General features: G+C 39.6%; 2 protein-coding genes across 3 annotated transcripts; one reads left to right on the plus strand and one right to left on the minus strand.

Moving 5' to 3' along the window:
* The first annotated feature begins 785 nt into the window (after nt 1-785).
* Nucleotides 786-8,509, plus strand: LOC133003317 (intraflagellar transport protein 20 homolog). The gene is made up of 5 exons (XM_061073010.1): nt 786-872; nt 1,601-1,738; nt 1,839-1,924; nt 2,030-2,133; nt 7,436-8,509. Exons 2-5 carry the CDS (start codon nt 1,612-1,614, stop codon nt 7,515-7,517), a joined length of 399 nt encoding a protein of 132 aa, XP_060928993.1. The 5' UTR covers nt 786-872; nt 1,601-1,611; the 3' UTR covers nt 7,518-8,509.
* An 865-nt stretch (nt 8,510-9,374) lies between these two features.
* lyrm9 (LYR motif containing 9) lies at nt 9,375-26,560 on the minus strand. 2 transcript variants are annotated; one of them, XM_061073011.1, is made up of 4 exons: nt 26,459-26,560; nt 24,400-24,546; nt 9,737-9,829; nt 9,375-9,649 (listed from the first exon to the last, which is right to left on the minus strand). In XM_061073011.1, the coding sequence occupies exons 2-4, from the start codon at nt 24,523-24,525 to the stop codon at nt 9,632-9,634; spliced, it is 237 nt and encodes a 78-aa protein (XP_060928994.1). In that variant the 5' UTR covers nt 24,526-24,546; nt 26,459-26,560; the 3' UTR covers nt 9,375-9,631. The 2 variants fall into 2 exon arrangements, with proteins under 2 accessions (XP_060928994.1, XP_060928995.1); XM_061073012.1 differs by lacking the exon at nt 26,459-26,560 and adding an exon at nt 26,242-26,452.
* Nucleotides 26,561-26,814: the final 254 nt, after the last annotated feature.

Below are 26,814 nucleotides of genomic sequence, written 5' to 3' on the forward strand. Positions count from 1 at the left end.
TTCCATTCTGCTAATGACAATTTGCCTCTATGGAAGATAGGTCTTCCATAATTAAGAAATTTGCCTCTTTTCCAAACATTTCTTTGGCACTTTGATGCAATGCAAGTGTTGTCTTAGCAATTGACAGACAGAGAGAAAAAGAGGGAGATTTTATTGATCTCAATAAAAAAATTAAAAGATAAAAACTATACAAGCAATAAAGAATGAAGAGAATAAAATTAATTTGTATATGATGACTTTGCCCAATTTGGTTTGTTGCATGTGGTAAGGACATAAATAAGTGTCCTAAATAAGTGATAAGTTTAGCTGGTTCCACTGGAAACTTACATCATACGCTGGTATTGAAGCATGTTATCTGCAAATAATAATAATACAAAAATAAATAATGATAACAACAAATCAGAATAATGCTTTATCAAATGTTACTGTCTCAAAGTCTCCAAAACTGCCTATTATCTTATAATAATGACCCAGTTCGTACATTCATGCAAAGGGCAATGGATCTCAGTCCCAGCTCACAACAGTTACCCTGAAGAAACAACAGGTAGTAGTGAAACTCATACATCGTGAATAAACAACAAGAAGACAACACCAAATCCACTACTGACTGAAGATCATCTCTGTCTGCAGCTCGAGTAGGCTATGTGACAGCATTTCATTAAAACATTTCATACAGTACATATTCTAGCTTTAAAGTGAAAACCCTCACTTCCGGTTGAATTTCGACGTAAGAACCATCAACCCACCTTAAAGCTTTGTGATAGTTGCTCGCCGTTCATATTCCTGTTCAGCCTTTCCTCGGGGGGAGGGAGACTTGTCGGCTTTAGTTGCTGTGCCACATCACAACACATCGGTGATAGCTGTGTAAACAGGTGAGACACATACTCTTCTGCCCTCGTATTTAGAAGGGGTTTAATGAACATTTTGAAGGAGGTAAGGTTTAACCAGGTTAGTGGTTTTTTAGAGCGTCCAGTTAGCTTCTGTGAGCGGGCTAGCGTAATGTAGCTAAATAGCTAAGTTTATTTCACTGTTGTGGTGAGAAGCTAAAGCTGTGAATAACATGGAGAGTAGAGAGCATAGCAGGGAAAGTATGCGAACTTCTCTATTTGATACTGTTTGTACCTCTGATGATGAAACCCTGACGTTTGCTCGGTCACCGTTAGACCAAATGTTAACTAATTTACTCAAGACCAATGGTTCGCTAATGCTAATATACATGGTTTACACGGGAAGAAACCGAATGCAGTAATGTAGCTGTATTTATGTAATGGTACATACAGCGTTAGATACACCACATGTTCGAGTTTAACAGAAATAGCATAGGCACTGTGGCCATCTCTCATTATAGAACACAGCTTAACAAAGTGTTTATTTTGCATCAGAAGACATGTCCTGTGTTAACGTTGTAGATACAAACGTTGTCAGCAAAGTGGTCTCAGTGTGAAAGCCAGATAGAAATACCCTTCAGCGGTACACGTGTTATAAAGCTGCTCTGGGGGTCCTGTTGATTTCAGTGTGTAGACTGCAACATCCACAAATCAAAAATATTTCATGTAAGTGAAATAAATTCATCCTTCAATTTTTGTCTCCTTTGCTATAGGGCCTGTGGCCATGGCTAAAGACCCGTTGGCAGTGGCTGGCATTTATTTTGATGAACTCAATAAGCTCAGGGTACTGGAGCCTGATGTAGGCCAGAAGACCTCAGAGCTGAAGGAGGAGTGTAAAGAATTTGTGGACAGTAAGAACTGAAAACTTTGTCAAGGCCATCTGGTCATGAGTGTTTCTCTCTGCCAATATTAACTAGGTTTACATAAGTGTGACTTTGTTATCTGTTCCAGAAATTGGCCAGTTTCAGAAGATAGTTGGAGGTCTGATAGAACTGGTTGATGAACTGGCAAAAGAAGCAGAAACAGAAAAGATGAAGGTATGCGTGACATTTAAATCTGGAATGGATGATCTCTTGTTCAGCTGTACAGTATGTGCCTGTGTTTGCTCATAAGAGTATTCATCCTGTTTCCTTCTCCTTTAGGCGATAGGAGCCAGAAACCTGCTGAAGTCAGTAGCAAAGCAAAGGGAGGCTCAACAGCAGCAGCTTCAGGCACTCATTGCAGAAAAAAAGATGCAACTGGAGAGGTAGTGTGTGTGCATGTGCGTGTGAGTGAACTCTGTATGAAAGCTATAATAGTGCAGGTCGGTTCTAAACGGTTTTCGTTGTCTGTCAATTTCATTTAAAGGATTGGCCCCAAAATCCAGTAAACATACCCTTGGGCTAAATGATTAAAGGCCACAGTATTGATAATAATGCTGCAACTAACGACTATTCTGATAGTCGATTAGTCACCGATTATTGAAACGATTAATCGACTAATCGGATTATGAATGACACAAATTCTCAATAGCTATTATTTAGCAAGCAGCCTTTAAATTTAGCTTGAGGTTTGTTCAAGGCATGTGATGACTGAAAATAAAGACAATAAAGATAGATACTTCATTATAAAAAATGTCTTTTAATAAACTTTGCTGCATATAAGGGTACTGTTGACACAAAAGCAAAGACAAATTAAGTTTTTGTCCATTTAAAACCAAGGACAGGCAAAGTGCTAATAAAATTTTTTTATTTAAATTTAAGTTTCCCTTTTTACTGTGAACCAAGAACAGGCCAAGTGCTGGTACTAAAAATAAATTAAAATTCAAGTATCCATTTTTCGTGTTAACAAAAAAGGACAGGAAAAATAACATCAACAAACGAAACTACAGTCTTCTTCAGACTAAATAATTGTGATAAAACAAGACGTTTGTCAGGCAATAGGATAACATAACGCTTTTAAACTCGTTAAAAAAAAGTTTAAACCATATTTTTGTAATGGATGCTAGAATCCTGCGCGCAGGTATAAACGTGTATATATAACATCTGACAGAGGCGAGTCCGCATCGTCTCCGTTACGAAGTAACACGTGCCTCCTCCTCACATGCACGTGTCCTGCTTCCATGGAGAGCAGGTCCGCCGCACAGATACTGCAGGTAGTTTTTCTCGGGCCATGTTAAGAGTGAAGTTCTCCTGAACTTCTTACTTCCTGGTGCGCGACTGCGCGCGGCAGCGGACGCCGACATTGGTCCATGTTTCGTCGCTATTGCACATGCGCGACTTTCAGAGATAGGAAGGGAGCGAGATGGCTCACTCCTCAGGTACTTCTATCAGCACCTCCGGTAAAACGACGTTTAGTTCCGCTGCGCGGCAGGAGAAACACGTGCTATGACGTCTTCAACGAATCATCGACGAGTAAATTCGTCGGCGACTATTTTGGTCATCGATTTTTGTCGACGACGTCGACTAATCGTTGCACCCCTAATTGATAAGCTACAACATTATCAGCTATACTTGAGAAATTAAAAAATAGATTTCCTTGAAAGTAACCACATTTTATCTCACCAATTCTTTTCTGATGTAGAAATACGTTTATGATGCATTATAGCACACACATCCCCTGCAAATGTCTGAGTTACAGCCTCTGCACTTTCTCAGGACTTTCTGTATGGCCCCCTAGTAAAAAGTCAGCAGAATGTCAGAAGATTCACTGTGATCGAGTGGGTGTGTTGATTCTTTTTTTAACATGAAACAGACTCAAAAATGAAAGAAACAAGAAAAACATTTCTAAGGATGAAAAAGAAGACACTGACAAATATGCCAAGAGAGCTTTTGGTGATAAGGGCTAGGGGTGCAACGATTAGTCGACGTCGTCGACAAAAATCGATGACCAAAATAGTCGCCGACGAATTTACTAGTCGATGAATCGTTGGTGACGTCATAGCGCGTGTTTCTCGTGCCGCGCAGCGGAACTAAACGGTGTTTTACCGGAGGTGCTGATTGAAGCAGCTGAGGAGTGAGCCATCTCGCTCCCTTCCTATCTCTGAAAGTCGCGCATGTGCAATAGCGACAAAACATGGACCGATGTCGGCGTCCGCGCGCAGTCGCGCACCAGGAAGTAAAAAGTTCGGGAGAACTTCACCCGTAACAGCCCGAGAAAAACTACCTGCAGTATCTGTACAGCGGACCTGCTCTCCATGGAAGCAGGACACGCGCATGTGAGGAGGAGGCACGTGTGACATCGTAACGGAGACGATGCGGACTCGCCTCTGTCAGATGTTATATATACTCGTATATACCTGTGCGCAGGATTCTAGCATCCATTACAAAAATATGGTTTAAACTTTTTTTTAACGAGTTTAAAAGCGAAATATTATCCTATTGCCTGACAAACGTCTTGTTTTAATCAAAATGATTTAGTCCGAAGAAGACTGTAGTTTCGTTTGTTGATGTTTTTAATAATGTTATTTTCCCTGTCCTTTTTTGTGAACACGAAAAATGGATACTTGAATTTTAATTTATTTTTAGTACCAGCACTTGGCCTGTTCTTGGTTCACAGTAAAAAGGGAAACTTAAATTTAAATTAATATTTTTTATTAGCACTTTGCCTGTCCTTGGTTTTAAAAGGACAAAAACTTTATTTTTCTTTGCTTTTGTGTCAACAGTACCCTTATATGCAGCAAAGTTTATTAAAAGACATTTTTGTTAATGAAGTATCAATCTTTATTGTCTTTATTTTCAGTCATCACATGCCTTGAACAATCTCAAGCTAAATTTAAAAGCTGCTTGCTAAATAATAGCTATTGAGAATTTGTGTCATTCATAATCCGATTAGTCGATTAATCGTTTCAATAATCGGTGACTAATCGACTATCAGAATAGTCGTTAGTTGCAGCCCTAATAAGGGCCGACACTGGGGTCAATGTGCTGTAAGCAAAAACGTGGCTGGTGATGTCCGCTGTGAAGTATATACATTCACTGATTCTTGAGAAGTGGGAAAAATGTTCAATCTTTTTGACGTTTATTTAGTTCAGCTTTATAACTTCAACACATTACATATTCGCCAACCGACAACAAACCACCATGCGCGTCCTGCAGGCAAAGCATAGGGTCAAAGGGTAAAACCACTTTACTGTAAAGTACAGAGTAGAGGGGAAATACATGTTAACACAAAAGTCCAATCCAATAATAATCCAATATTGAAAAAATAAAACCTCAAGCTCAGACAAATTAAACGACATGCATGCATCTACCATGTACTATGCTACTGAGCTATGCTTTAATAAAACATATACACATATAATAAACATTTCTCTTTGGACAAAAAGTGCTTTTTGCCTTGCCATCACCTATTTTATAGACCTACACAAATTCTTAACAAAAGACAATTTTCACTAAGGCTGACATAGCCCTCAAGAAATTTACTATCAATATGTATATATATTTATGTTATAAAGATTTTCGTTTTTTATTGGACTGTATAAAACAAACTTTACCTTAAACAGCTATCAAAATATTTGTAAGATTTAAAAACACATTCTCATGTTTGCAGACAGATATCCTTTTCACATATGACCAACAAATCCTAAAAAAATATGAAACATACTGAAACATTATTAGTCATCTGACGGTTGGAGTTGATTCATATCTGACAGTGGGGACGAAAACATAAACTTGTAGTAATTTTTTATCTCAAATACATTGAATCAATCAATTACAACATTAAAACAAAAAACAATGAATGTTGTTAAACATTTTATTCACATTTAACTGTGTATTTTAGTTTGACTTTGGCTTTCTTTGGCCTCTGAAAAATGTACTCTTCTATACAACCCCAAATCAGAAAAGGTTTACAAGGTATGTTACGTTTAAAATTTTAACTGAGAACAGTGATTTTTAAATTATCTTTGACCTGTATTACAATAAAAACAATACAAAAGCGCAGTATTTGATGTTTGACCTCATGAATTGTGTTTTTTCAAAATACGCACTTGATTCTTTCAACATATTTCAAAAAAAGTTGGGACAGTAAAGCATTTACCACTTTGTAATGTTGCATTTCCTTTTCACAACACTCTAAAGAGGGACTCAAGACACGAAGTGATGAAGCATTTCAGGGGTCATTTTGTCCCATTCTTCCTGCAAACAATTCTTAAGGTGTGCAACAGTAGGCTCTCCATTGCATTTTGCGTTTTAAAATGCGCCACATATTTTCTATTGTGGTCAAGTCGGGACTGCATCCAGGCCAGTCCAGCACTCCCACTCTCTTCTTCCATAGCCATGCTGCTCCAAAATCTCGATGTGCTTTTCGTCATTAATGGTGCCATCACTGAAGTGTAAGTTACCTTTAACAAGGGCACTGACACAACCCCATACCATGATAGACCCTGGCTTTTGGACTTGTTGCTGGTAACAGTCTAGATGGTCCTTTTCATTTTTGGTCCGTAGCACATGGCGTCCATTTCTTCCAAAAAATACCTGAAATACTGACTCGTCTGACCACAATACCCGTTTCCACCGTTTCGTGGTCAATCCCAGATGCCTTCGAGCCCAGAGAAGTTGACGGGGCTTCTGGACACGGTTAACATAAGGCTTCCTTTTGGCACAGTAAAGTTTTATCTGCCATTTGTAGATGTAACTACGTATTGTAGTGCTTGACAAAGGTTTGCCAAAGTAATCCTGAGCCCATGTGGTTATATTGCTTGTAGATAAATGACACTTCTTGATGCAGTGTCGTCTGAGGGATCGGAGAGTACGGTTAGTTAGCTTAGGCCCGTATCCTATTTGCACTGAAATGTCTCCAGATTCCTTGAATCTTTTATTGATGTTATGCTGAAAAATCCAAATCCCTTCCTATCCTTCTTTGAGGAACACTGTTTTTTTAATCATTTCAATAATTTTCTCACACATTTGTTGGCAAACTGGCGATCCTCCTAAAGAGCTAGGCCTTTCCTGGATGCTGCTTTTGAACCAAGTCATGATTACAGTCACCTGTTGACATCTCCTATTTCAAATCACATCATTTTTTTAATCATTGTATCTAATTATTAGCCCTAAATGTGTTGCAGGCCTGATGGCAGGAATGGATGTATATTAACAAATGAAATGAAGTTGACCAGACAAAACATAAAATATCTTATGTTGACACAGTCTGCAATGAGTTTTATTGTATAGAATGTAAGCATGCATTATACATTTATCAGCAGGATATATTGTTATTTTAAAAAAACTGAAAAAAACCAGGGCATTCAATATCATTGAGCCACTCAGCAGTCAATGCAATGGGCTGGTTTCCAGAACGGTTTGAGGTGTGTAAAATTAGGTTGGAACAGTAAATCGCTGAAAACTGAGTCACTTTCCTTCATGTGAGTCAGTGAAATAGCAGTCAGCCACATATTGATGTGTGTTTTCAACAGTAAGTTTAAATGTAACATTTTCAAATGGCAGATTATTTACCTGATAATAGCCTTATCATGATTTCTACTCTGCACAGAATTTGTAGTCACATGAATGTGTAGTGTTTTTCTTTATTGCATTAATTTGGTTGTTTGTTTTGTTTGCTTGTCTCAGGTATCGTATCGAGTATGAAGCCTTGTCCAAGGTTGAGTCGGAGCAGAACGAGTTCATTGACCAGTTTATTCTGCAGAAGTGACGATGTGACTGAGACCTTGTTCAGACCTGCTATTACCATTCTCCTTGGGTGATCCAATCACAAGTGGTCCACTCAAACCACATCAGAGGTGGTCTTGGACGCACGCACATTTCCAAATTCCAAATGCATTTTCCTCTGCTGATGTCGTCTCCCACTACTGTTTCAGATCGACGCAAACATATTTATACGCTTCTAAGTGTCACTACGATTTGGTTCATACTACCATCACAATTTTAACATTGACCACCGCATAATGACTGACTTTTCATAAATTAGTAAAGTATTTCTTCACAGCTGCACTATATTCTCTCTCTCACATTCAGGACAGATTTTAATACCAGGTGTGAGCAGGGCCTGAGAGAGATGAAGGTGTGTGACCCCAGTGCCTGTCCTTTTGTCTGGGTGATACTGACCTCAGAGAACTACTCTGCTGCACCTCCCTTCTTCTGAGGCAACCCCTAAGCTCCACCTTTATCCTAAAACACCAATACCTTTTCTTACACCGTATCTCTGCCTGTGTGCTTAAATCAACTGTAGTGATTCTTACCCTGGTCAACAGCTGAGGATTTCCAGTAGTGTAAGCTTGAATACACTTAACATTAAGCTTTTTTCACACCAAATATCTCTACATCTCAGACCAACATTAAAGATGAAGCCATTTATATTAAGAACTATTATTTATAATATTTATACTGAAGAATTACCCTAAATATTTAGTTGTATTACTTTTTGTATCAATCCAAATACTGCATGTGCATGAATTTGTAAATACACATTTTTTTTTTAAAATGGAAAAACCTAATTTGATAATTGTGTTATTTTCGTTTTAATTTCATTCTTCTGGTAGAACCAGTCTGTGGGTACAAAACATGACGAATAGATCCTCCTCTTCTTTCTGCCATGTGTAGTATTGTCTTTTATTCATTGTAAGACTAATGGATATACTTGAATAAATACTGTCAATTGCACAAAAAGTTCAATGTGTTGCTGTAAAGCTGCCTGACAGGCATATCCATTTATTTAAACTCTGCTCAGTTGTTCCTATGCGCTCAACAAGTAAGTTCAAATCATGGATCTAAATTAAAATGTATATCAGAGTGGAGAGCAGTTTTTAACAATATCTTTTTTTGCATGGAAATCTACTATAGATTTTTAACACACTGTTTGAACATAATTTCCATGAACTGCTTTAGATTTTTAAGAAAGTAGCCACAGTCTGACCTGTCAGGTCACATTTTTATCTCAGTGAATCTGTCAACTGTCACATGAAAAGTAAGACCTCTGCATCTGATTTGGAAAACATAAATATTAGCTCTCTCCACAGAAACAAACAGTGGTAAAAACATATCCTGTGCGGTTCATCCTCCAAAACTCTTTAGGGTTGCTTTTTTGTCTCTGCAAGACTTGATTGTATTTCTTGAAAACCTCTGTGTCACAACAACCATCATAATATCAATTCTTCTGACAAAAACTTAGGAAAGTTCAAAAGTCTGGTGGATACTGTTTAACTGTTATCTTGTTTGTACAATTGTGGATATGGAGCTGTCAGAAAAAAACATTTGTTACTTTTTGCACTTCTGTATCAAGCCTTGTAATCTTAGCTGACCTTATTTGTATAGACTGGCTGCTGCTGGAATTGATGATAGAAAAGAGATGCATGTCACCAATTTATTTCATTTAATACATCTACTTAGTTTTGTGTATGTCTAAATCTCTGCATGTCTGCAGTCATCTCAGAAATTAAGGTGATTCACTGTAGACATCAGATCATACATATTAAATAAGACTACTGAGCTATAATCATTCCTTAAAAAGACAAACTGTACATTGACAAAAAATTTTATTCTAACTACTGTATTTATACTTTTAAATATTTTATTCAACTCAGCATTAGAGGGTCAGAGGTTCAAGTCCCACCTCCTCAATTCCACATGTTGAGGTGTCCTTGGGCAAGACACTGAACCCTAAACCCCAAATGTGTGAATGTGACCAAGTTAAAGCACTTTCAGTGGCCAGGTACATAAGTCCATTTAACATGAATACAGCCACCGACTGGAGACCTACAACCATGTCAGGTGCAGCAGTGCAATGGACACCCTCTCTTCTCATGAGCATCACTTCTTCTTGGTATACTGTCAATTAAAAAGATAATTCATTATTGTATTATTTGTTAAGGAAGATAATATACAAACAACTAGTGATAGTAGTATCATCCTTACTTTATCACAAATCCACTGAGCATCTGCTACTGCTCTGTGGATTATCATTTGGATCCGCTCTGGGTCATCTTCATCCGAGTGACTCTTGTAACCCTGGGAACAGAAAGTAAAGCATCAGTGAGGTGCTTCATGACGGAGTCTCAGAAAAGCAGGGTTCCTAGTGAAAAGCCTGAAATAAATAAAACAGAATTGTCTCATGAAACTAACTCAGACCTGACAGCACCAGACTAATTCACATCTTGTTTCATGACTCAGACACAGATCTGAGATGACATATTAATTCACAGCAAAGCAATTAGACCAGTTACAGCAAATTTCTGATACCTGCAACCACACAGCAGCACATGATTAACAAACCGCACTGAGGGTAGATAGTTCAAATAAAAATAAGACAACAAAGTCGAATGTTCCTCCCATTGACTTTGCAGTTCAGTATAATAATAATAATAATAGATTTATTTATACAGCACCTTTCCTACATAAAATGTAGCTCAAAGTGGTTTACCATAAAATCAATAAAAGCAAAGACAAGAAATAAGAGTTCAATAAGAACATGTTAGCAATAAAATAAAGACAAAGAAAATAATTGAAAGAATAAAAATAAAACATAAAATGAATTTAAAGCAAGATTGTAGAAATAGGTCTGAAGTTGTTTCTTAAAACTATCAACAGAAGAAGCTTGTCTGATGTGTGGTGGGAGTTTGTTCCTTGCATAGCAAGAGAAAGCTGCTTCCCACAACTTTTTATAGGTTGTTTTGAGTATTTTGAGCAAGCCAAGCCAGTAGACAACCTGAGGGAACGGATTGGAACATATTTCGATAAACAGACAGAGATGTATGAGGGTGTAGGAGACTTAAGTAAAATAATTTAAAAAACAAATCTCAGTGATACTGGAAGCCAGTGTAAAGATGATAAAACTGGACTAATGTGATCTCTTTTCCTATTTCTCGTTAAAACCCTGGCTGCTGAATTTTGTACAAGTTGTAGTCGATCAATGGATTATTTCGGTAATTCTGAACCAAGTGCATTTACAGAAGTCCAGACGAGAAAGTATTAAAGCATGAGTCCCCCTTTTCATAAATGATAAAAGGACATCTTTGTGAAATTGTTTATGGGTGAATTAAAATCTAGTTCTGAGTCAAGTGTAACACCCATGTTCTTTACTTTTGACTTGTTGTGATGCGCCAGACTTCAAAGTTTGCTGATAATGTTTTGTCTCTGATCATCAGTACCAATGACAAGAATTTCTGTTTTATCTTTGTTTAATTTGAGAAAAGTTCTGAACGTGTTTTTATAAATGTAGAAAATACAACTGACATATACTACTTTTAAATATTAAATAGGGCCAAAGGCATCAAATTAATCAATTAGTAACAGCATAAAGATGTTGTGTCTGCTACAAACATTTCATATCACTAAAGACAATCATTGATGAAAAGTGCATAAACTCTCAACCAGAAGAATTAATAATCTGTAGTTTCAGCCTCAATTGTTTCAATCTTACATAATAGTAATAATACAATCAAAGTTCTTTGCTGAGATGTAGTAATTGACATTTATGGTAAGTGAACACAAGTTATATAGCACAGAGGTCTTCAACAGGGGGTCCGCGGCCCCTAGGGGGTCCGCGGAGGTACTGCAGGGGGTCCGCGAAATCTTTGGTTGATTAGACAATTTTTTAAATTTTTTATAATTTTTTTTTTTTTCACAAATTTAATTGTCTTTCAATACACATTAGCATGCATCCAACATATTGTGAGGCTGATTTGACCCTCTGCCTGACAACCTCCATCCATCCAAGATTAGATAAGTTGTGTGCTACCCATCGGGGTCCGTCATCTCACTAATGTGGGAGTATGTGTGCCATCCACAGATGAGGATTCACTGTCTCTTCTACATATATGTTTAAAATAAAAACATGAGGGACGGCGGAGCAGCGACATGTGAAGACGTGTCTTGGTGAGCTCTGCTTAGATTGAACATTTACTTAATATTCCTCCTCTCCTTCTCGTCCTTTCCGGTGCGAAAGTGTCTCTAAAGTGCCAGGTCCCTGGAATTAGTCGTTTTTTATTTATTTCTAAGCTGCTCAGAATGCCTAAATGTCAAAAGCCGAAGTCAGGGCCGGACGCCACGGACTCGCCTGATGTTGATCCGACCGCGGAAGCAAGTTCAGGGCCGGGTCTCGGGGCAATCATGGCGGCCATTAAGCAGTCGGAGCGGAGTGTGCTCACAAAGATCGAATCGTCTGTGACAGCGGCTGCAGATAAACTGCACAAGGAAATAGACAGCTTGGCAAGTGACTTAAAGAAAGAAATCCTGAAGGTGCGCGCAGAGTTTACGAGGGTGACGGAAGAAATTCGGAAAGAAAACGCCACATTCTCAACTCGCATTGGTGATCTCGAGGAGGAAGCTAATGTTCAGGCTAACCGAGTTATAGCACTTGAAGCTAAAGTTAATACGCTGTCTACACAAGTCGTCCGGCTGACAGATAAGACCGATGATTTGGAGTCCCGGCAGCGGCGAGATAACTGCAGGCTGATTGGAGTGGAAGAGGGACTCGGAAACATCCGACCGGAGAGTGCCGTTGCCGAATTGCTGAAGGAAGCGCTGGCCCTCGACTACACGCCGATGCTCGACCGTGTGCACCGGGGCCTGCAGCCGCGACCAAAGGATGGGGATGCCCCGAGGCCAATAATCATCAAGTTCCACTACTTTCAGGAGAAAGTGGATATTCTTCGAAAGGCCATGGGTGCAGGTCCCATCACCCACAAAGGCAAGCGTTTCTACGTCTACCCAGATTACTCAGCCGCCGTCAGAAAAAAGAGGGCCGCTTTCACCGAGGTGAGGGGATTGCTTCGCCGGTGTGCGGGCGTGAAGTACGGTCTCCTTTTTCCAGCCACACTGAAGATCACGGGCCCAGCTGGCGAGCGGGGATCTTTCGACGACCCGGTCAAGGCAAAGCACTACATCGAGACCAATCTGCACCCACGGGAGATGGAGGGAGAGTGAGAGTTAATTCACGGGGCCATAACAGGTATCATATGCTGCGTGTTAATATTGCACTAGTCTGCACATGCTGATTTTTTTTTGTTTTTGTTGACTGATTGTCGTCACCACACTGCAGTTGGATGCATTTTATGTTTGGACTATGGACAAGTTTAAGTGACATCTTTCAGTCATCTGAGGAATATAAATGAAAATGTAAAAAATTTGTTTAATTCACCCACCACAAGTAGTACTAATTCTAGTTGATTTTACTCTCTTTTTTTTCTTGTGGGGTAATCTTCCAACTGTAAGTGTTAAGAACCTTATCAGCCTGTGAACAAATGGTGCCAGCACACACGCAGCAAGAATAGTATCGAGAAGAAAGCCCTTTTACATTTTTTGTTCTGCCTTTGCAGAGTTCATGCAAGAGTTTAAGTTAGTGTAGACGTGTTATATGCTTAGAAGAGAGAGGAGAGTTTTCAGGGCAGTCTCAGGTTTAAGGAAGACCAGCCCGGGAGTCCAGGATGGTAAGGGGTTTATATATGTCTATTTGTTTGTTTTTGTCCGTTTTCTTTTGGTTTCATTTGTGGTTTATGGTTTGACTCAAACATGCACTAAAGTACTCAGATATAGCCAACATGCAGGGCCGGTTCACTACAGACTGTTGCTCTATGATTCTGAATAATGCAAATAATCAACAAGGAGCAATTTCGTTCATTAGCTGGAACGTCAAAGGCCTGAATAACATGGTTAAACGGAGCAAAATATTTAGTCATCTGAAATCACTAAAACCTGATGTAATATTGCTACAGGAGACACATTTAAATATTAATTCCCAAAAAAGACTAAGTTGTAAATGGATTGGACAAATATATCATTCATGTTTTAATTACAAAGCCAGGGGAACAGCAATCCTGATTAGAAAGGGGATCCCATTTGAACACTCTGAAGTAATATCAGATGCTAATGGCAGATATATTATTGTAGTGGGCAAGCTATTTAATACACCAGTAATATTGGCTAACATTTATGGACCAAACTGGGACAATGCACAATTCTTTCTTAATTTTTTTTCAACTCTTCCGGACCTTAATTCCTACAAGTTAATTTTAGGTGGAGACTTCAACCGCGTCCTTCATACCCAGCTAGACAGGTCGAGTGTAAGGGCAAATAATTCTCTCTCATCAGCCGCAGTGGTTGTTAATTCCCTCCTCTACTCTTATGGCTTATCAGACCCCTGGCGGACAAAAAATCCAACTACGAAGCAATTCTCCTTCTTTTCCTCCGTTCATCATAGTTATTCCAGGATTGATTATTTCATTGTCGATAACCAGCTACTCCCCTTAATTTCCAGCAGTAAATATCACAGTATAGTGCTATCAGACCACAGCCCAGTACAGATGGATCTAGTTTTTCCAGCCAATGTAGCGCCTCAACGAACTTGGCGGCTTGACCCCCAGCTACTTTTATGTACACATTTTAGAACATTTCTCAACAATCAGATTGACTTCTTTTTGGAAATTAATGATACTCAGGATGTTTCAAGGGGAATTTTATGGGAGTCTATGAAAGCCTATATTAGGGGCCAAGTTATCTCTTATGTGGCACATAGGAATAAGGAGCGTTCCAAACAACTTAAAGAGCTTGTTGACAAATTTCAGATATTGATAGGTGTTATGCTCTTTCGCCTACACCAGATCTTTTTAAGGAGAAATTACTGTTGCAAACTGAATTCAATAAGCTTATGACATGGAAAGCCGAGAAAAATATTTTTAAATCTAGACAGGTATATTATGAGCATGGAGATAAAGCGGGGAGACTCCTTGCACTTCAACTTAAACAGCAGTCAACTGCACAAATTATCCCAGGAATTAATACAGGCGCTGACTCGATATCTCGCAGTCCCAGAGTCATTAATGACCAGTTTAAGCAATATTATTCTACTCTATATCAGTCAGAGGTAGATAGTAGCTCATCTGAGATTTACTCGTTTCTTGATTCTCTTGATACCCCAAGGCTTTCTCCAGATGCTCAGTCATCTCTAGAGCAGCCATTGTCGCTTGAGGAAATAACGAGTGCCATCAGATTGTCTCAAACAGGAAGGGCGCCAGGTCCGGAGGGATTCCCCACAGAGTTTTACAAGGAATTTTCTTCAAAACTCGCACCTATTCTGAAATCAGTCTATGATGAATCTTTGGCTAATGGAAGATTGCCGCAAACGCTTACCCAGGCCACAATTTCAGTTTTACTAAAAAAAGATAAGGATCCTGTACAGTGTAGCTCATATAGGCCAATAAGTCTTTTGTGCTGTGATTATAAAATTTTAACTAAAACTCTTGCAAAACGATTAGACCCTGTTATTCCTACCATTATTAATGAGGACCAAACAGGCTTCATTCCTGGGCGGCAATCATTTTTTAATGTGAGAAGATTATTTAATGTGTTATTTTCCCCCCATTCAACAGTACAACCTGAAGTTATTCTAAGCCTTGACGCTGAAAAGGCGTTTGACAGAATTGAATGGACCTATCTTTTCGCAGCTTTAGAAAAATTTGGAATGGGGCCAACTTTTTGTAAGTGGATCAAAGTCCTATATTCAACACCCATGGCGGCAGTCAGGACAAATGGCCTGATTTCGGAATATTTTCCGCTCCACAGAGGTACAAGACAGGGTTGCTGTCTGTCGCCTTTTCTGTTTGACATTGCAATTGAACCACTGGCGATTGCTATTAGATCAGATGACAGGATAAAAGGTATATCCAGGGGTGAAACAAACCATAAAACTTTGCTTTATGCTGATGATCTGCTTTTGCAAATATCAGACCCAACTGAGAGCATGCCCTACCTTCTCCACTGGTTGCAAAAGTTCAGTAGCATATCGGGGTATAAAGTTAATTTGTCAAAATCTTTATTATTTCCACTGAATAATCTGGCAAAACAGACCAGTTATGAAAATTTGCCTTTTAAAATTGAAAATGACAAATTTACTTATCTGGGAATAGAAATAGCAGGTTCAATTAAAGCTATTTTTCAGTATAACTTTAGGTCGATTTTGGACCGTACCAAAACTGATTTGGATAGGTGGTCAAATCTCCCACTCTCATTGGCAGGGCGGATAAATGTAGTGAAGATGACTGTAATGCCCAGGTTTCTTTATTTATTCCAAATGATTCCCATTTTTCTCCCAAAATCCTATTTTGCTAGGCTGGATCGCTTTATTTCTGTGTTCATATGGAATAAAAAACCTGCACGTATAAAGAAGGCAAGCCTGGAGAGAGTGAAATCTGATGGTGGTTTGGGTTTACCTAATTTTTTATTTTACTATTGGGCAGCTAATATTGTCAAGCTGACACATTGGATTACCATGTTCGCAGATAAGGAGGGTCCGGTCTGGACTGATATGGAACTGGGAGCTACACTCCCAGTTTCTCCGATTTCGGTCCTAACTGCCCCTCTCACAGTAAATATCAAAGCACCTGGACTGAACTCAAATTTGGTGGTCCAAAATTCGATTAAGATCTGGCGTCAGTTCAGAAAACATTTTAATTTGACAAATATATGTAGCTTCTCTCCAATAATGTTTAATTATCTTTTTGCACCATCTCAAATAGATCAGGCATTTGCAGTTTGGCACAGAAGGGGCTTGGTCTACTTTCAGGATCTCTTTACCGATGATGGCTTTGCATCATTTAAATTTTTATGTGAAGATCATAATCTACCAAAGTCTCATTACTTCAGATATCTTCAGGCTCGAAGTTTTGCCTCTAAATTTTTCCCGGGGTACCCATCCCCACCCTCTAAAGATTTACTGTATTCAGTGCTCAATGTTAATCCACTCAATAAAGGAGCAATATCAAAAATATATGCTTTAATTCTGGATGGCTGCCCTCATTCGTGGGACAAAATTAAGGCAGCATGGGAGGGAGAGGTTGGAGAAGTAATACCAGAAGACACCTGGAAAAATACCATACAGCGTATACACACATCATCTTTCTGTATCAGACATGGCTTGATTCAATTTAAGGTTGTCCACAGGTTGCATTATTCTAACGATAGACTGTCTAAATTATACCCTAATGTTACACCAAACTGTCCTAGATGTCAATATTCTCCTGTTTCTTTAGGACACATGTTTTGGTCATGTCCATCTTTGTATGGCTTCTGGTCCTCAGTCTTCCAATCACTCTCAGCAATATCTGGCAAAACACTGCAGCCTGACCCTTTGATAGCTATCTTTGGTGTAGTAAGGGAGGAGCTAAAGCTGTCCCGTCTTCATAAAAATGCAATTGCCTTTGCATCATTGCATGCCCGACGTCTGATTCTGCTGAATTGGAAGGGGAAGAATCCTCCTGCCTATATTCATTGGATTAGAGAGGTGATGTTGGGATTGGCTCTGGAAAAAATTAGATATACAGTACACGGGTCGGAGGTTAAATACGACAGAACCTGGTCACAGTTCATGACACATATCAAGAGTTTGCCTTTTGCCTGAATCCTTGTTCTTATTTAATATGTATTTATCTTTCCCTCTTTCCTTCTCTGATTGCCTTCCTAGTCTTCTCAATGCTTATATACTGACTGTTGGGACTTTTTTCTTATGTTAAAGGTCCTGGATGTTGGTGTTATGAACATAATGATCAACATATATTGGTTTGAGTCTTTTCTTTAAATTTATTTATTTATTATTATTATTTATTTATTTATTTATTTTATTTATTTTTTTCCTTTGGCCTGTCTCTTTTTGGTATCTGTCTATATTTGCTTTCTTCTTTTGGTGTTCTGTCTGTCAGTGTGATACGTGAGTGTTTTTGTGGATTTATTTGTTGGGATGCCATCTGGTTGGGGTGGGGGGCGGGTGCGCAACTTTTGTAAGAAATGCATAATTAATGATGTAAATGTTTTCAACATGGAAAAATGATAAATAAAGTTGTAAAAAATAAAAATAAAAACATGAATCTGTGAATTACTTTAATAGCTCAGTGTTGTATGCAAGATGTACAGTGGGTATGGGAAGTATTCAGACCTCTATAAATATTTCACTCTTTGTTTCATTGCAGCAATTTGCAAAAATCAAAAAAGTTCATTTTATTTCTCATTAATGTACACTCAGCACCCCATCTTGACAGAAAAAAACAGAAATGTAGAAAGTTTTGCATGTTTACTCTAGGAGTACTGCGAATGCGAACGGCGCATTTGATTAGAATGGTCCGGGTCACGGCCAGGGAAGGGGGGGGGGGGGGGGGGGCAGGATCTCAAGCATGCGCAAAGACGTCATCTCCAGTTGTTGTCTAGCTTCCAGAGTTACATGCGCGCGTTGTCCGATATACAGCCAAATCCGATCTAGCGAGCAGTCCGAGCAGTGACTCACTGCGGTTACATGTGTCCGATTGAAACCCGATTTCTGGCGTTGTCCGGTTTCAATCGAAGATCCATGTCATGTAACTCCACAAATCTAGATTTCTTGTGTCCGACTGAAGTCGGATAACCACCCCCAGATAAGTAGATCGGATCTGGCTGTATATCGGACAACGCGCGCATGTAACTCTGGAAGCTAGACAACAACTGGAGAAGACGTCTTTGCGCATGCTTGAGATCCTGCCCCCCCCCCTCCCTCCCTGGTCGTGACCCGGAAGTCGACACGTAGATAAAATGTCGCTGCCCGGTGCCGGCCGGCACTCGCCATTACCATTCTAATCAAATGCGCCGTTCGCATTCGCAGTACTCCTAGAGTAAACATGCACAACATCATGTAGAGGGACGTAGCTTCACCTTGCTCTCCGTTCGTCATCTTTCTCGCATGCTGAGTTGAAGGCTGTTGTTGTTTTTGTGTTGCTAGTGGTGACGAGGTCAAGCGGAAATGGCAGGATCACCACTAGCTTTAATGAAAACAGCGCCACCTATCGTAGCGGGGTATGAAATGCTTTCGGACAAGAGTCGGATTTCTCAGTGCCATGTACCCTGAGATAGAGCAGTTAACCCCCCACGGATAGAGAAACCCGATTTCGGCCGAAATCGGGTTTCTGCCATCATGTAAACGTAGTGTATGAGAAATAAGATTCTCTGGTCTTATGAGACCAAGATTGAACTTGTTGGCATTAATTCTAGGCGGTATGTGTGGAGAAAACCAGGCACTGCTCATCACCTGCCCAATACAATCCCAACAGTGAAACATGGTGGTGGCAGCATCATGCTATGGGGGTGTTTTTCAGCTGCAGGGACAGGACGACAGAGATTTCCTGGAAGAAAACCTCTTCCAGAGTGCTCTGGACTTCAGACTGGGCCGAAGGTTCACCTTCCAACAAGGCAATGACCCTAAGCAGACAGCTAAAATAACAAAGGAGTGGCTTCGGAACAACTCTGTGACTATTCTTGACTGGCCCAGCCAGAGCCCTGACCTAAACCCAATTGAGCATCTCTGGAGAGACCTGAAAATGGCTGTCCACCAACGTTCACCATCCAACCTGATGGAACTGGAGAGGATCTGCAAAGAAGAATGGCAGAGGATCCCCAAATCCAGGTGTCAAAAACTTGTTACATCATTCCCAAGAAGACTCATGGCTGTACTAGCTATAAAGGGTGCTTCTACTCAATACTGAGCAAAGGGTCTGAATACTTATGACCATGTGATATTTCAGTTTTTCTTTTTTAATAAATTTGCAAAAATTTCTACATTTCTGTTTTTTTTCTGTCAAGATGGGGTGCTGAGTGTACATCGATGAGAAATAAAATGAACATTTTGATTTAAGCAAATGGCTGCAATGAAATTTAAAGGGGTCTGAATACTTTCCGTACCCACTGTATGTTTATAAATGGCAGTGGCATGGCCACCCTGTACCTTGCACATGTTCAAATTAAAAACATGAATATATGAACCTGTGTAATATTTGAATAGCTTAGTATTGAATGCACAATATCAGGGTAGTTATGTTAAACATGACACTAGGTCCAGTTTAATATAAAACACAATTTTATGCAATATATATAGTAGGGGGTCCGTGCTCCATCTCTCCACCTGTTTGGGGGTCCTTGGCCTGAAAAACGTTGAAGACCTCTGATATAGCATCTTTCAAGTCAGTTGACCACTCAAAATGTCTCATTCAATCAATCAATCAATCAAGTTTTATTTGTATAGCCCATATTCACAAATCACAATTCGTCTCATAGGGCTTTAACATGGTGTGACATCCTCTGTCCTTAACCCTCAACAAGAGTAAGGAAAAACTACTAAAAACCTTTTTAACAGGTAAAAATATGTAGAAACCTCAGAGAGAGCCACATGTGAGGGATCCCTCTCCCAGGACGGACAGAAGTGCAATAGATGTCAAGTGTTAATAAAACATCATCAGGATTAAAGTTGTTAGCAGCATCGATGAGGGTAAACATTTTTACAATACTATATGTGAAGCAGTCCTGCTGCAATCATAGTCTCTGGTCAGCAGCAAGATCACGATCCAGCATCAGGATGGGATCCACTATAGTCCACAGTCATTGTCTACTGCCGCCAGTTAGAATCCATTACCAGCTGCCGCCTCGGTCGTGGTCCACCATGAGCCGATGCCAGCGCGACAAAGGATCCTCCATTACCACTACGATCAGCAGGCACGATACAGAATCCACTGAACTGGATCCACCATTGCGACCTCTGACGCGCGATCCATAATCATATCCATGGTGCGGCCACAGCTGTGGCCCTGCATCCACGGGCGCTAAGGCACAGAAACTCCGGGAAAGGGGTCAAGTTAGTAACATGTAGTGATGAGATAAGAATTACCTTGATGTGTTAGGGATGGAAAAAATAAAGGAGAAGCAGGAAAGAGCTCCGTGTGTCTTGTGTCATACATTCCACTAATTAGCTCTAACTATAAGCTTTATAAAAAAGGAAGGTTTTCAGTCTACTTTTAAACGAACAGAGCGTGTCTGCTTCCCTAACTGAAAGTGAGAGATTATTCCACAGCAGTGGGGCTTGATGGCTAAAAGCTCTGGCTCCTACTCTACTTTTAGAGACTTTAGGGACGACAAGTAAACCTGAATTCTGGGATCGGAGTGCTCTAGTAGGTTGATATGGTATTAACATCTCTTTAAGGTAAAAAGGTGCCATATCATTAAGGGCCTTGAAGGTGAGGAGGAGAATTTTAAATTCTATTCTTGATTTAACAGGAAGCCAGTGTAGCGATGCTAATACTGGGGAAATGTGCTCTCTTTTCTTAGTTCTTGTCAGGACACGTGCTGCGGCATTTTGGACCAGCTGCAGAGTCTTTAACGACTTACTGCTGGAGCCTGATAATAGTGAATTACAGTAGTCCAGTCTCGATGTAACAAAGGCGTGGACTAGTTTTTCTGCATCTTTTTGCGAAAGGACATGTCTGATTTTTGAGATATTACGCAAGTGGAAAAAGGCGGCCCTAGAAATTTGTTTTAAGTGACTATTAAAGGACAAATCAGGATCGAAGATCACTCCCAAGTTCCTGACTGTTTCATTGGAAGCAAGGGCAATGTCGTCTAGCGCAGCTATATCATTAGATAATGTTTCTCTAAGGTATTTAGGGCCGAGTATTATAACCTCAGTTTTATCTGAGTTTAATAAGAGAAAATTGCGGGTCATCCAGGTTTTTATGTCCTTGAGACATGCTCGAAGTTTAGTTAATTGATTACTTTGATCAGGTTTTATTGACAAATATAACTGGGTGTCATCCGCATAACAGTGAAAATTTACCGAGTGTGTCCTGATAATGTTTCCTAGTGGAAGCATATATAATGAGAATAAAATTGGGCCGAGCACAGACCCCTTTGGAACACCATGGTTAACTTTGGTGCGCACAGATGACTCATCATTAATTTGTACGAATTGGGAGCGATCAGAAAAATATGATTTAAACCAGTTTAGGGCCGTTCCTTTAATGTTAATTAACTGTTTTAGTCTTTGTAATAAAATTTGATGGTCAATTGTGTCAAATGCTGCACTGAGATCTAACAGAACAAGGACAGACACAAGTCCCTGATCTGAAGCTATTAGAAGGTCATTAGTGACTTTTGCCAGGGCTGTCTCTGTGCTGTGATTGGTTCTAAACCCAGACTGAAAGTCTTCATATATATAATTTTCCTGGAGAAACTCACACAGCTGATTGGCTACAACTTTTTCTAAGATTTTAGAGAGGAAGGGGAGATTGGATATTGGCCTGTAATTTGCTAAAACCTCTGGGTCTAGGGTGGGTTTTTTGAGTAGGGGTTTGATTACAGCTATTTTAAAAGACTGTGGTACATAACCTGATGATAATGACAGATTGATTGTGTTAGGTACCGAACTATCTGTTAGGGGCAGAATTTCTTTAAGTAATTTAGTTGGAATCGGATCTAAGATACAGGTTGTTGGTTTAGAACCTGAGATTATTTTGGTAAACTGATCACGGGTGATCAGAGAGAAGCTGTCTAAGTAATGGGAAGGATTCTCAGCCGTTTCTGAGATCTCTGTTGTTGGGAGGGTATTAGTGCCAATTGAGGGCAGGAGATGGTTGATGTATTTCTAATAGTTAGAATTTTATCATTAAAAAAGGTCATAAAGATATTGCTATTTAGACATGTGTCTTGGAATTATACCACGGAGCTAATTGACTATGTTTTACACATTTCTTTTTTAGAGGCGCTATTGAGTCTAATGTTAATCGTAACGAGTCTGCAGAGCTATCTACGAGGTGGTCAATCTCAATAGAGCTCGGGTTTTTAAAGAATTTGTTGTTTATGTCGACGGATAATACGGGTTTAAATGTGATCGGAATTATTTCCTTAAATTTAGCTATAGCACTATCAGGTAGACATCTAGAAAATTAGTTTTTTATTAGGGGCATATATTCAGATAATGAAAAATCGAATGTTATTAAATTATGGTCTGATAGTACTGGATTGCGCGGAAGTACTGTTAAATGTTCAATTTTGACACCGTATGATAATACAAGGTCAAGTGTGTGGTTACAACAATGAGTAGGTTGATGTACACACTGACTAAAACCAATTGAGTCTAGTATTGAAATAAATGCTACGCTCAGGCTATCTTTATTATTGTCAACATGAATATTAAAGTCACCAACAATAATAATTTTATCGGTCTTCAGGACTAGGTTTGATAAAAACTCAGGGAACTCTGTTAGAAATTCAGTATAAGCCCCAGGAGCACGATAAACTACAGCAAATATGATTGGCTGTTGGTGTTTCCTGGATGACGTGGAAGATTAAGAACAAGACATTCAAATGAGTTGTAGCTGAGTTTAGGTTTAGGATTAATTGATAGACTGGAGTTAAAAATAACAGCAACTCCACCTCCTCGCCCGAGTTCCCTGGGAACGTGTGAATTTATATGACTGGGGGGAGTAGATTCATTTAAACTGACATATTCATCAGGATGCAGCCACGTCTCAGTAAGGGACAATAAATCTATATTGTAGTCTGAGACTAGTTCATTAACTAAAATAGCCTTTGAGGACAGGGATCTTATGTTTAAAAGACCACATTTGAAAGTCTTAGTTTCCTGTGTTGTTCCAGAGGTTGTGTTAATTTGTATAAGATTATTGTGAGTTCTCGCTCTGTTATTGTTTAATTTAAATAATTGAATCGGACGGTAGACAGAGACAGTCTCTATGCGGTTGGGTGACTGATCCAGAGGGAGCGCAGAGAAGTGTTTAGCACTGCAGCTCTGCTTCCTGGTCCCAACTCTGGGTTGTCACACACTGATGACGCAGCATCAGGAGCACAGAGCGGTTCACTGTCCTGCCTCTGGAAACTTGAGCTGCTTTCATACAAGGACTGAACTCTGGATAATCTCCTGACATTCTTCCGAGGGATTATTTGCGGAAACGCAAATATCAGAGTGAAAGCCTCAGGACTTTCTCCGGCCAGCCCACAAGTTAAATCTTTGAGAATGTCCGAATGAGCTCACAGAGTTCATAGCGAGTAAGTGGGCATGTTGATTATGTTTCTAACAAGCAACAGATATAAAAACATTGTGAAGACATTCACTGGAGTTCATTTCTGAAAATGCCTTTGTAAACACTGCAGAAGCAGTAGATCACCTGCCTTCAATTGTGTGTTATAAACATCCTTCACAGTTTCGACGCACTGCTCTTGGTGTGTGTCTGTGTTGGCAGCAGCTGAGCAAACCTTCCTGAAGTAGTGTGGATACCAGCAGTGACTTTAGAGAGTGCACTGTCCTGATAACGTATGGCAGGAATCGGTTAGAAAACAACAACACAAAAATAACAACCAAGTTGTGATACAAGTGAACTACTGTCTAGTTGAGTAGAACCCACAATTTACACAATTATTGGTAGCTTATACTGTAAATAAAATGTCCATGGGAACCTATGACGGCTACCTGAAAAGAATCTGTTAATCTTAGCTCGATATCAAAAATTACTCTCTCAGTCAAGGATGAAGTGGGCATAAAACAGGTCTTGGCGTCGTCAGATACTGAAGCAGGATGTTAACACAGACAACCTCTGCACAGAAAGGCCTAGTCACATTCAAACCAAGGACCTTTCAGTAGTCCATCTAGTTACTGACTGTAGGAAGATATTAGATATCAATATGTAATAACCAGTTCAGTCTTGTTGGATGGTTTGGAAATTACTTGTCTGTGTGCAAAATGTTCAATTGTATAAGATCACAAGGAAAACATTTAGCTTGCTCACCTGTCTTATGGCATGTTTGTAGTGCTGCTGCATCACTGTGGTCGGCAACTGTCTGCAACATCTGATGAGATATCGATAGAGCTGCACTGGTGTGTGGATCAACAATGCTCCACCTGAAGGTCCCATTCCTTCCTCCTTGGGGGTCAACTGTTTATGTAAATATCAGTTTAATGTTTTCCTCTATGGAATACCGTTTGACTCACAATTAAAAGGTAAATAGGTAGGTAAATAAATAAATATGGCTATGAAGTAAACCCTGAAATAAAAAATATATGGCAATAAATATATAAATATAGCATAAGATAAATATATAATTGAATCCATTTACTTAAATAAATAAATACAATTACTTATTTCAAAATTATGTTTTTCAAAAGACATTTATTTACTTCACTGTTCCTTTATTTCATAATGCCACATAACTGCCACACTATCAGCTTGACCTATTGCCTGCCCTTCATCATTTAAGTAAGCCAGGAATGTTACCATGTTTGCGTTGAAAAAAGAGGACGCCACTAAGCAAAGCCGTGCTGAGCAGACAATCACAAAAAGAAAGCATCTGAGAAGCAGCATGTGGTACTATTTTGAGTCCAGATTTCAAAGTGACAAACAAAGGTGGGGCTGTTATGCACCATATCAAATTCATCCAAACCTGATTTTTGAAAAAAGCGACAGCCCTAGAACTTACAGCGTTCAGTTTAAATTTCTGTTGTGTCTGTTTGTCTATACAGGACTTAATGGACCACTGGTCACATTTGACACAAACATGACTCCTATTTGATTTTGACATCTGCTGGATACACTGTACACCTTTAGCTAACATGTTATAACACTAAAATGATAAATCTAAAAAACAGCAGTATAAACATATACATTTAAACATACCATGGCTTGTGCTAGTCATAAAAATGTTAAGAGAACAGTTACATTAAGCATAATATAAGGTGGGTGTAGGAAACGTTCCCGTTTTGTTTTCCTACATAAGTAATGTGACCATGTGAATTAAACACTGCCTCACAGTAAGAAATTATCCTGCATGTCAGGTATCTAACTAGTCTAAACAGATTGGCACCATCTACTTTTGGAATTTCACAACGTGTATCAGGGCCGGGTCTAGACAGGCATGTATGAGGGGGCAGCCACAAATCTTGAGGGGGCATTGTGCTTTATTATATTATTATTATTATAAATTGGGATTTAGTTTGAGGGGGCACAACATTTATTTGAGGGGGCCAGGCCCCCTCTTGCCCCTGCCTAGACCCGGCCCTGACGTGTATACGTTGGGTTTTCTAAAAAGTAAGTAACAAAGATCTTCCTATCAGCATGTAATTTAATTTGGGTTAAAAATCAACTTGTGCAATGCTCAGTGTCTTTAAGCTTTCTGCAACCAATATAAAGTTATGTGAATAAACATTCATAAAAGCATGATAGTGTATTTAAAATATTTAAACATCTACCTAATAAAAGGTATCATCTCTGTTCCTCTATGAAAGTCCATATGTACTTCTGCAAGAATTTGACAGTGTAATGGTCCATTCTGTCTTTGATATCTCAATCCAAATCATTTCCTGAACTACTCTTATTGAGCATGGGGACTAACTCGTCTGTAATGTTACATAACGTGCAGTGATAAGGCTGGGAGAAATTCCAGGTTAGGCAGCTCAAAGAGTCAGATTGACATTAATGAGGGATGACTGATAAAGCCTGTGGAGAGATAGTGTTGATGTGTATTCGTAAATTAGGAGCTTACACAGAGGACTTGGGCAGACAGGCATATGGAGAACAGACACGTGAGGCCGATTCACTAACTCCTTTGCAATTGAGGCTTTAAAATGTACTCACTTATGCTGAAAGGGCGGACATGCTGCTCCACCAGATTCGATATGACTGAATGTAGCTAAATACCATCAGCCATCATCCCTTCAGGCGTTGATAGATAGATCTGATCGCCAATCAACGCAACCAGCTCCTCTCGCCCCATATGTTTTCAGAGCCAGGGCAGCTGGTCGATGGCAGAGCGGATCAGTCGCCACCTAAAAAACTCTGAGTTTAAACTTACTGTATCTGTGCAGTGCAGTGAAGGACGTGCTCTCTGTCGTAACAGGTCATAACCATAGATATATAGTCATAACAAACACCGCCTGCGGCTGTCTTCTTCCTCTCCTGGTGCTTAATGAGGGTTTCCAAATAACTTATCGGCGCATTACCGCCACCGTCTGGGAAGGAGTGTGAGTCCGAATGGATATTTACTTAAATTCCTGACAGACAGGAAGCAGCAGGTGAGGCTGGGTAAAATAACATCCATCACCCGGTCAGTCAGCACTGGTGCACCTTAGGGATGCGTGCTCTCCCCACTGCTCTTCTCTCACACGAACGACTGCACCTCAGGAGACCCATCTGTTAAAATCCTTAAAT

The sequence above is a fragment of the Limanda limanda genome, chromosome 6 (genome assembly GCF_963576545.1).
Source record: "Limanda limanda chromosome 6, fLimLim1.1, whole genome shotgun sequence".
Classification (NCBI taxonomy): Eukaryota; Metazoa; Chordata; class Actinopteri; order Pleuronectiformes; family Pleuronectidae; genus Limanda; species Limanda limanda.